Source organism: Urocitellus parryii, chromosome 8, assembly GCF_045843805.1.
Source record: "Urocitellus parryii isolate mUroPar1 chromosome 8, mUroPar1.hap1, whole genome shotgun sequence".
In the NCBI taxonomy this organism is placed as follows: domain Eukaryota; kingdom Metazoa; phylum Chordata; class Mammalia; order Rodentia; family Sciuridae; genus Urocitellus; species Urocitellus parryii.
The window spans coordinates 60,497,912-60,510,062 of NC_135538.1; the positions used below are offsets into that span (position 1 = coordinate 60,497,912).

At 31.7% G+C, this 12,151-nt stretch overlaps 1 protein-coding gene across 2 annotated transcripts in view; it reads left to right on the forward strand.

The window, feature by feature from the left end:
- Positions 1 to 12,151, forward strand: part of Ascc3 (activating signal cointegrator 1 complex subunit 3) — a 348,955-nt gene that overhangs the window by 136,213 nt on the left and 200,591 nt on the right. For both annotated transcript variants that reach the window (XM_077801715.1, XM_077801716.1), the window contains exon 13: positions 391 to 462. In XM_077801715.1, coding sequence (XP_077657841.1) covers positions 391 to 462 — 72 coding nt within the window. The remainder of the gene's footprint in view (positions 1 to 390; positions 463 to 12,151) is intronic.

Below are 12,151 nucleotides of genomic sequence, written 5' to 3' on the forward strand. Positions count from 1 at the left end.
TTTGAGAATTAAAAAGGAAAAATGTATATATAGATTATGGAATGAAATAAAAGAAAAGCATCCTTTTCTAGGGAAAGTAGAGAGAACTTTTAAAGTTATTCTAAAATACCTATAACTAGTATATTATTCTTAAAGTAGTGTCTTTTAAAAACTTGGCATTCTTATGTATGAGTAAGAGGAAGGGGCAATCTGAATCTTTGAAGTATTTCATCAGTAGTTTTAATTGCATTGTATTTGTTTCTTATGGGAAGTTTTATGTATTTGTTGCTTCTGTGTATACTAGTTTAATAGGTAAAAAAAAAGGATGCATTATAATTGACAAAGTTTTATTTCTAGGTAGAAAGTTTATAACATTTCATTTGGTATTTTTTATGTTTTATAAACTTTAAGATGCAGCAGTTGAATAACATGGATGAAGTATGCTATGAAAGTGTTTTGAAGCAAGTAAAAGCTGGACACCAGGTACACTTAATTTATTTTATCATTTTTTAAAGACTACTTATTGATAAAAATTTCTAATCAATTGAATGTGGCTGAGGCAGAAGTTGGCAATAAGGATTACCCCTCCAACTCCTGTCATGTCATGATATCCATGAGTGCCAATTCTTTAAGAAGTGTCAACACTAAGCATTCTTGTACTCACATCTGGCTAAAACTGCACTGTGGGTAGTTGTATAATGTTTAATTATTGTTTGAGAGCCTGTGGACAGACTTTGATATTTTAGATTGTATCAGATCTGTGTTGCTCCAAACAAGAATTAGAGCAGATAACTATGACCCTTCTTTAGGCTGTATACACTAAGGAATGAGGTTTAGGCTGTAGTTTCAATTCCTGTTCATGAATGATTTTCGATGATGTTTGTTTTCCATAATAAGAGGATTTACTTAAGCTTCGTAGAAATACCTACATATCTCCTCATTATTTTAATTATAAAAATAAAATGACATTTTAAAAATAGTTTCTGTTATTTTATCATTAATGAAATTTTATACATTTCTCTCTTGTCTTTTATCCATTCACATATGCAGCTTTTCAGTTTGCTCATCCAAGCACTTTTATTATTATTTATAATCCATTGTAAACTAGAATTATACTGAGTATACAGTTTTATATTCACTCTTTTTCTTAATGACTAATAAACATAATGTACCTGCATGCTCTTCACTATTTTATTATCTACAGGTAAGTAAAAGAATCTATTTTTCAGGTTCCAATTTGCAGATACTATATAAGTCTGTTTGGACTTTTAATTTTCCCAGTCCTCTGACATACACATGATTATTTCCTTTTTTTTTTTTTTTAAGTGATGAATATATAACATGTTAGGCAGCTTCTCAAGGTCATACATCTAGTTAAGGCTGGCACCAGGATTTCAGTACAGGTCCTTTGTTAATAAAACTTTACATTGCTCCTTTGCCATTTAGCTGACATTGGCTGTTCCTTTATTATTGGTTATTCCACCATTATTGAGTACTTTAAATGATTGCAATTATCTATTGTTAATGACAGTGCTGCTGTAATGATTATCTTTCTACCCACTATTATTTTTTCTGTGTAAAAACTTATTTATGCTGCCCAAAGTGGCAAACACTTGTAATCTGAGCTACTCAGGAGGCTGAGATAAGAGGATCATAAGTTCTAGTCCATCCTGGGCAACTTTGTAAGATTCCCATCTCAAAATTAAAAATAAATGGGGGGTCAAGGATGTGGCTTAGAGATAGAGAACTCCTAGGTCCAACCTCCAGTACTTCAAAGGAAAAAAAAATGAATTTACATATGACAAGTTCCCAAAGGGCTTTATGACTCAAATGCTACCTTTTTATGATTTGCCACATTATTCTAGAAATGTACTTCAAATGAATTACAACATTTCCTTGTCACCACAGACCTACATTAGATTATATAAATGTCCGCTATATTTCTTAGGAGCAATCTTATAAATGTAGTGTGATGTAAAGTTCTGTCCTAATATGCTTTTGCCATTTTGAATTTATTTTTTTCAATCCTAAGGCATTTTCAGTTAGAGTAGTGTCATACTAGTGAGTTCTGTTTTTATCAATTATTATCTCTAAATCACAATTATAATATCCAGATATGCATACTTTTTTTTTGTATTCTGTTCGGGGTGTGCGCTTATTTGCAATTAGAAAAACCTGTTCTTCCCCACATTTTTATTACATACTGTGACCCTATTTTATATTTTATATTTTAGCCCCTGTTCTAGTTTTATTAAAATGTGATTTCAATGATTAGTATGAAAGATATTGAATAAAGAAAGAACTTAACAAATTTAACCCTTGGGCATGCGAAAAAACAATAGTTTCAGGAGAAAATAATCACTGTTAATTCTACTACCCTAAGACAGCTTCTGTAGGTATATGTCCTTCCATTTCTTAAATGTACTTTTCCCCTATAATTCCCTGTTCTTTTTTCCCCTTGTATTCCTATAGCTTCTCTAAGCTATTGTATTTTTCTGCTTCAAAACTATGAGCAATCCATGCATAGAAACAATATTATTAAAATGTAAATATATGCTTTGCCTAAAGATATTATATTTCAAAATTGTAATCCATGTGTTCTATGCACTGTTGTCCTTTTAGATTTTGTATTCCAGGAGGATGGTTGCTACTAAGAAACATTGGTTATGAGGGGACACTTTTGGTTTGGCTGCTAGTATGGTATCATGTACATGAACTCTATGGTAAATACGATTCGATTGGTATGAATTCCTTGTCATCTAAGACTTAACATATTTAGTGAAATAAGGGGCATGGGAAATTTGAAATACTTAAGGACTATATCCCACTACTTGAAACTTGCCTCTAGTGTTGATAGTACTACAAAGTCTAGGCCAGTGCCTTCAGATTGTAAATATTAATCTGATAAGCCAGTTTTCTTTATCATTAATGGAATCATCACAAATCAACAGTCCTTTTACAAGTAGAAGGGAGATCAATGGAGTAGAGTAAGGGGATTGAGGAGTGAAGAGGAACAGGAAGGGAGGAACTGCTAGATGAAATTGATTAAATTATGCTATGTACATTTATGGATATACCACAGAAAATTCTATCTTTACGTGTATCTGTAAAGTACTGATTTACAAAATGATAAATAAATAGAAGGAAGACTGGTAGAACAGAGGTAGGAGAATGGGGAAAGGAGGTGGCAAGGGAAAGAGAAAACATTGGGGACTGAAATGGAGCAAATTATATTCCATGCATGGATGATTATGTCAAAATGAGGCCCACTATTATTTATATCTATAATGCACTAATAAAATTTTTTTAAAAAAATTAATTTAAAAAAGGTCTATGGAAGACTCTTTATTTTGTTTTCTAAGAGCTTAAGTCTGGCAGACACTCTGTATAATAATCAGCTGTCCCCTGTCATCTGTGGGATTCAATACCAAAACTTGATAAATAAAATCTATAAAATCCTTTTTTTAAAAAAATATTTTTTAGTTGTCAATGGGCCTTTATTTTATTTATTTATATGCAATGCTGAGAATCGAACCCAGTAGTCTTTATCATTAATGTGCCTAATTTCTAATGAAATTAGAACAGAGAAATTTCATGTTCAATTTCATGTTTCATTGCCAGGCAAGTGCTGTACCACTGAGTCACTACTCCAGCCCTAAAATCCCCACCCCCCTTTTTTAAAAGTTCTTTTACAATATAATTCAAAAACAAAGCTCTCTCATTTTCACTTCTTCAAACTTCCTGTATTATATGAATAGGTCTAGAAAGTTGCTCACAACTTAAATTTTCACTGTGTTGGTCTTAAGAATTGCTCTGTTTAAGTCTTCTGTTTGCAAGCTAATCTGTTGAGTGCTATTTGTCCAATAAAATTATTTATCTTGATAAGTGGCAGCTTCTGCTGAATGCCTTTGTAATATATCTAGTACTGAAATTATCGTGTAGGTATTTTTTATGCATGACTCTACACATTTTGATTTTGAAGTTGGGGTAGATAACTGTTTCAGCAAGGTTGGCAATCCTTGATAATTATTCATTGATATTGAATTCACATAGGGGTTTGTTTTCAGAGACTTGGAAACCCTCAGAGGACTATTTTTCCTTAAAAAATCTTGAAGAGACATCTTAACTAAGCTATAGTATTATATCCTATGCTTTTGTTATCAGATCAGCAAAGAATTTCCAGTACAGTGGAATTTCTGAACTGTGTTTTTTTTCCACTCATAACTGAGGATCAAGATGATCTTATCCCAGTCACTTGCTATCTTTGTGTAGGTTTCCAAATAATAATTCTAAATAAATGAATTTCTATGCATCCATCTGTCAGAAAACGAAAAATACATAGTTCAACAACCTTTTCTTCTCGTCTAAAAAACAGCCAAATCCACTCTTCCATTATTCTGCCAAATGTTGCTGAGTAAACTCTATATGTGCTTCATTATAAGAGACTTCCTTTTTAAAATTTTGTTGTACATGTAAATACAGCAAATTATTGGTAACATGCATATGCATTAATAGAAGAAAACAAAGTCAGAGATTTGCTTCTGGAATTGAATTATAGTTATTACATATTACCCATTTTTATTAAGCCACCACATATTTGATATGTTGCTTTTCTTTTTTATTAAAAGAAAATTCACTTATTTCTTATGGGGCTATGTGCTTAAACTTCAGCTGGATCATATTGCCATTTAAATATATCTTAATAGTATATAGTAGTAAGAAATATGTATGGCAGTCCAGTCTACATCAAGAAAACCAATTGTTTTTCCCTAGTACCATATCGTGCCACTCTAATTCCTCCAATTAAAAAAAAAAATCCTTTAGTAAATCCTTCTGGCTTTATCTGTTTTTGTTTCTTACCTTCATATTTGGATATTTCCCTGGTTTGTTTTCCCAAAGTACTTTGATTTTATCAGAGCAGTTTCTTTTCAGATCAGTATTTTAATGATTGAAATATGTATCCATTTAAAAAAACCCCATGATTTTCAGGCAACTAATCAGCTTTTATGCTAAAAATTAACAGTTACCACTTAAATTTACACATAAATTTATTTTGTTTCTCCCCATTTGAGTTAAATTAGAACAGAGAAATTTCATGTTCAAAAGTCATACTGATATTCTCTGATCATTACTATTCAACAGATTTCAGTATACCAATCATCTAAACTTGTGTGCTCATGTACTTAATAGATTTTATGTGCAGCTTTGCTTTAAAAGTATTAAAAACAGTAGGAGGCAGTTGTGTTCCACTCAGGCATGTGTGATGACAGATGGAGAAAATCTTTTCATGTTGATTTTTCAACAGTCCTACTCTGCAAGACTTCAAGCTCTTGTTAGCTATTGGGAAATTAAAAGTTGGCGATTCAGCCTTTAATTTTGATCCATCTGCTCAAACTAATGAGACGTCTCATTTGTAAGCTTCTCTTTGTGTTACCAAATGCAAGTACAGTTTTATCATTCCTGTTAATAATTCCCCTCCTCCTGTGTAACTTGCAGAATGGGAAAATAATTGATGCTTTAACTCCATTGAGATTTTTCTTATTATCCAATCTTTGTTACAACTATAGGAAAAGAAATTAAGAACGTCCTCAGATTATAACATTTTAGAAAGTTAAGGGGCTGGAGATGTGGCTCAGTGGTAGCGCGCTCGCCTGGCATGCGTGCGGCCTGGGTTCGATCCTCAGCACCACATACCAACAAAGATGTTGTGTCCGCCGAGAACTAAAAAAAAAAAATAAATATTAAAAAATTCTCTCTCTCTCTCTCTCTCTCTCTCTCTCTGTCTCTCTCTCTCTCTCTCTTCTCTCTCACTGTCTCTAAAAAAAAAAAAAAAGAAAGTTAACTTGTTCTTTTTTCACATTGTCAAAAGAGTTAAAACCTTTATTTAGTATATTCTTACTCAAAAATCTAACCTCCAATTTGAAAAATAAAAGACCATGTGTTATTTTAGAGGAAAAAATATCTTTGACCTTGGATTAATGCTAAAGAGCAACCTTTTTTTTTATTTAGATGTGTATATTTTGTAATCTTTCTCTAATGTTTGTAAGTTATTAGTGGATGTTTCTGTTTTTAATAAGAAACCATCTTTAAAAATTGACTAATATTATTAGATTAATTTAATATACTACTATTGAAGGGAATTGTTTTGTTAGCATTGTTTTTTTGGGTTATACGAAAGTAATAATTTATATACAATCAAAGCAATTTCTGCCATGCTAACTTTAATGAAAATTTCTATTGGCCTATTTGCTTTAAAATAGTTTTTAATCCTTCAGATATCAGCATCTCTTATTCTTGGTAACAGTTTTTCTATCATATCAAATTTGTCTAACATGACTTTTCATTGGTAATTATTTGGTTGTTTTTCTTTGTTCCCCCAATTCCATGAGGCTTAAATACAAAGGAATATGAAATCAAGATTCTTAAGGAGGCATTTTAATTATAAGCATCAGAGCTAAAGATATTTCTCTTTCATCTTTACCACCAGGAATGTTATAAGTAAAGTAATATTTTTGGTGTTTTTAACTACAAGAAAATTTAAAGGAAGCATTCCCTAAGTCTGTGTTTTTGAATCCCCCTACCCACCCCACTGAAAATCTCTGCTAAATCTTATATCAAATTTAAATTGCTTTAATCTTATGTCAAATTGAAGTTGCTTTGTCTGCTAATATTTCACAAGTAAAATAATTTAATTTTGGGTACTGTTGAGTTCTCTCTTTTACATTTTAGTTAGTGTTACAAGTATCTACCGAGAGTTTTTGATATAAGAATTTCATCAGTATATCTATATACAGTGAATATAGTAAAAACATTAATACTTTCTTTTACATATGTCTCTTTCATGAACCGTAGTATTCCTTTTTGAGGATGAGGAAGATAAGGTATTGAAGCTATTCATTTATACATTCATTCATTTCTCAATTAATTTAACAGCCATTTATTATCCACATTCCATGGTGGAGGTGCTTAAAAAAGAATTGCAAGTTCATTAACTTTCCATTTGAGTCAAATGTCAGATGGACGATAGTTGATATAAAAATTTGTTAAAATAAAGGCCAAAAGAATAACTTATCATAGAGAGAATTTGTGGGAAAAATATAATGAAAATTTATCAATAATAATTTAATTATGATTATAAATTTAGTATTTAGATTTTAAAAATTGAATATTATACTTCAAGAGCAATTTCTTAGCACTATAAGCATTGATGTACTATGTATTTGGAATATTAATAGATGCTTATTTTTTAGCTGAGTTTAATGGAAGAACAAGACCTATTTTACTCATTCTCTTTTTATAGAGTACTATGTTCTCACCAACTATTAAGTTTTCCTTTCTCACTGGTAGTAAGTTAATTAGGTAAATAAGTGTTCATTAACTAGAATATTTTGTCATTGGTAAATGATAACACTTCTTTCAAGGAAGCCCCCAAATGTAAGGTTTTTTTTCCCATATTTTTATTAGTACATTATAATTGAACATAATGATAGGGTTCATTGTTTCATTTTAGAACATGCACCCAATATAACTATATAATTTGACAATATAATTTCTCAGTATTTCCTCTTTCCCTCCCCTCCTCCAATGTGAGCTTTTTTTCAGTGTTTAAAAAGAGCTCTTTCTGAATACTTTCAGAAAAAGACTGATGATTAGTGTCATATTTTTTTTAGTTTTTATGTCTTTGCATTTACTTTTCATTCTACAAAATTACTCTTAAACATTTATGTAAAACTAACAATGGAGAAAAAATTTGATTGTTGAGGCGACAAAAGTCACCTGTGTTGTAGAAAAAAATTCAGTTTGTGTGTCTCATTTATATTTCTTCTGCTACTAGACTGATCAGAAAATATGATTATAAATATTATCACATGGTCATTGGTCATCTCTGATTTAGGAACATGAAAACTATGTTAATTTAGACAGTCCATTGTTTTTTCTGCCTTTCAAGGACCAAAGGTAAAGTTGATTTGCAGATTTTAACTATCATTCCTGTATCATTAATAAAATGATTATTTTTAGAGGCAAAAGTTTCTGATACAAGAACTTATATTTTAAAGCAAAATATACAAGATTATAGAAGCTGTAGAATTGAAAATAGGTACAAAGATCTGATTTCCCTTTTTTTTTAAGAGAGAGAGGAGAGAGAGAAAGAGATTGAGAATTTTTTAATATTTTTCAGTTTTTGTTGGACACAACATCTTTATTTTTATGTGGTGCTGAGGATCAAACCCAGCACCCTGCGCATGCCAGGTGAGCCTGTTACCGCTCGAGCCACATCCCCAGCCCTCACTTTTTTCTTTAATTTTTTAATATTTATGTTTTTAATGAGACAAGGTCATACTTTGTTGTCCCAGCCAGTCTGAACATCCTGGGTTTGATAGATTTCATACCTCTGTTTCATGAGTAGCTTGGACTGTAGGGATGTGCCAGTGTGCCCAGCTGTTGTCACTTTTTACCTTATTTTTCTGGCCTTTATGATACAAAACTCTTCTTGATTTACTGCCATTCTTTAATGAATTTGACTATTCCTTTTTTTGGGGCGGGTACTGAGTATTGAACCCAGAGGCACTTTGACACTGAGCTACATCCCCAGTCCCTCTTTTTTTTTTAATTTCAATACAGAGTCTCACTAAATTGCTTAGGGATTACAGGTGTGTGCCACTACACCTAGCTGGCCATTCTTTTTTGTGTGTGTCTCCTTGGTAAATTTTTTCTTCTTAATCTGGCTTGGCCCTAGACCTTTTTAAAATTTTGCACTCTTTCTCATGATTTCATCCTATTTCAGTTATGATCTTTGTAGAAATAACTTATGTATATATTACCAAACCAAAGCTCTTTTCTGAAATCTAGACCCATATGATACTGTGTAGCCTAAGTACCTTATATGCCATATGTATGAACCAAGCTTATAATCCTTCACGAAACCAGTGTTATTCTATTATTCCTTGGTTTAGTAAATGGTGCAACTATAGATTTAGTTCTGTCAACCAGAAAGCTAAAAGTCATCCTTGTCAACTCTGTCTCCCTCAGTCTCGATTGTATTTCCCCACTAAGGCCTATCCATTTTACCTCCTCAGTATTTCTCAAATATGCCTGTTTCTCTCCATCTCCTCCTTTCATACTCCATTACCACCATCACTCAACCCAGGCAACATCAGGTCTTCCCGGACTACCTAGCTACTTCCCAACAACTCAGGCTACGTCCATTCTGGCCCTCTTCTACCTTCTTTATATGTTAGAATGATTCTTTCAAAATGTAATTCTGGTTTGCTATTAGAATGCTTCAAAGTCCTTTATACAGGCCCAGAGGTTCCCATGTTGTTTGACCATTATTACTTCCCTCCTACACTCTTTCACTCCCACCTCTCACCCCCAAAGCCTTCTTTCCTCCCTCATCATAGTAAAGTCCTTTCACTATCCTCTGGGCTTTTCTGTATTTGTTCCCTCTGCCTCACACACATCAGTATTCTGTTTACTTAATTAACTTCTGTTAAATCCTTGAGATCTCATTTCTTTTTAGACTTTCTTCTTTCACCTCACTAGCAAGCACTACAAAAACACTGTGTATATCTTCTTCATACAATGAGCTATAGTTTTACACTTTTTCTACCTGTTATGGGGTAAAGTCATTATAGGATCATAAGTCCCAATGGGAAAAGTTACTATCTCTGGGTTTAAATCACCACTATAATTCTCACAGCCTTACCAGTACCTGGCTCATAGTCAGTGTTTATGTAGTGGTTGATGAATAAGTGAATGGGAGAGTAGGTATTGTTATTATGTCTAAACTTATTCTTAGAGTATTAGAGGTCAGAACATTTAAAAAAAAGAAGAAGAAGAAGATAATCATGAGTATTGAGGCTGAGGGAAGAACAACTGAAGATTTGGAATAACACTAAAGGTGACTTTTATTACCTTATTAATGTATTTGATTTTTCCCCTATAGGCTGTAAAGAACAATGAAAGAATGCATGTATTCCTCTTGAAGATATTTCATTATGTAAATTTATTCTTATTATTTCCTCCAGTTATAGTTTTTCCTGTTTGAAGTATTAAATTATTTTATTTCTCCTAATTTAAGATATCTATCTGACAAAGCTATTTTTTTATGATACAGACTTATCAGTTGTGCCACAAGTTATTTTAAGTTAATATCTTATTTCTTTCTTTTATTCTCATTAAGCCCTTGAGGGAATAACTTTGAACCCTTTTAAAAATTCATATTTTTAAGAGCAGAGAAAATTTTCATTTTTTTGAAATATAGCTCATAGAGTACTCATACTCTTAAAATTTTATATATAACAGTTTATTAACCTTTTAATATTCTCCTTCCTTTCAAAGGGGGAATATTAGTATTACTTTGATGGCTATTGACATAAATTTTTCCCAAAGTGTTGATGTTTACAAGTTACTGAACTAATATATTCTTTTAACAAGTAAGTCAGTGTAAAGAAGTGAAAAGGCTAATGAATTACCTTGCCCCCACACTGCCTCACCTCCAGTGCTCCTGCCCTTAAAGTATATTCAGTTTTCTTTTGAAAATACTGACACGTACAGGTAGATATACATATTTAAGCATTTGAGTATTTTACTTGGCTTTTAAACCATTAACTAGTCATTTCTGAAATTACAGCACAAAGTACTGTGGAAGAGTTTTTCGCAAAATGATTTTAGAAGTTTTGAAGATATAAATTCAGTTTATTTCTCATACATCCCACAGATCTATTTTCTGCTTTTTTGTTAAGGAAATTTTTATAAAATCTCCTAGGACAAACCTAATTTTTTAAAATATTTATTTATTTTTTTTAGTTTTAGGTGGACACAATATCTTTATTTTATTTTTATGTGGTGCTAAGAATCGAACCTAATGCTTCCTGCATACTAGGCATGTGCGCTACCACTTGAGCCACATTCCCAGCCCCCAAACCTAAGTTTTCATGGGAAAAAAAAAAATCCTTTTCTTACCAGCCTTTCTGATGATGGGAAATAATAATTCTTTTTACTCTTTGTTCACTTCAGTTCCAGTTGTCACAATGATGGGAATTGCACATGGGTATGTAAGTGTGCTGTAACAGTTCTCTTTTCCTTCTTATTGTCCCATTTTAAGTTTTAAATCAAAAGGAAAAGAATGTTATTCATAATCTTGGAAAAAATGGGACTAAAATAAATAATTTTGTTAATTTTCCTGAACCTGTTTTTCTTTATATAGTTACATTGTTCAGCAACAAGGAATTTAAATAAAACTGGATTTTAACTTGGACAGTGAAGCTAATATTTCACTCTCTTCAAGACTTTATGTCTGTTGCATAGTTCAACTTTATATCTTTTTTATGTGTCTCTTGAGTATAACTCCCCTGTAGAAATTGCCAGCTTTTCCATCTACTTTTATATTCCTTTCATCTTCTTTGGTTCTCTTCTTTAACTTTACATCTTTATATTTTAAATAGCAAAATGTGAAGATAATGCAAGTTACTTTGTCTTCTTACTAGGTACTAATTTTTGAACATATCATGTAGTTTTCCATACTTGCCCTATTTCAGGTCTCCAGAATGCCTTGCATCAAAGTAGTTATTGCTGTTGTACTTTGGCAATATGCTTCCTGTGCATGTAATCAATGCATGAATGCATGTTTTCTGACTTAGTACATAAAAGTAAAAGTTAGTTAAGTGATATATATATATATTTTTTTGAAGCATTTAGCTAGTTATAATCAATATATAATTATCAAGTTAATAGTATATAAAACCATTAACTTATTTTAGCGTGTTCTCTTCTGGCAGGTACGTCATATTTTCATTATTTTCATGTATTCTGGTGAAAATGAAACCTAATCTGCATACATGATGATTTTATACTGTTTATTTTAATTAATTATAATGTTGGAATATAGACTTGAGTTGTACTAAACAGTGTTCAACGGCTTGTAACATTTTTTTAACTTTTATAAAGCCATAGCAAATGCTCTGAAGTGCTGTTCATAATATTTTACATTAAATGTCAGAAGTTAATTTCAGACCTGTTCATTCATTTTAGAGAATGTGATGCGTTGACTCTGTTTTTGTCGTTCTTTTCTGGTACAGGGAATTGAACCCAAGGTCACTCTACCATGTTCTACACCCCATTCCTTTTGATTTTTTATTTTGCAATAGGGCTTTGCTAAGTTGCTGAGGGT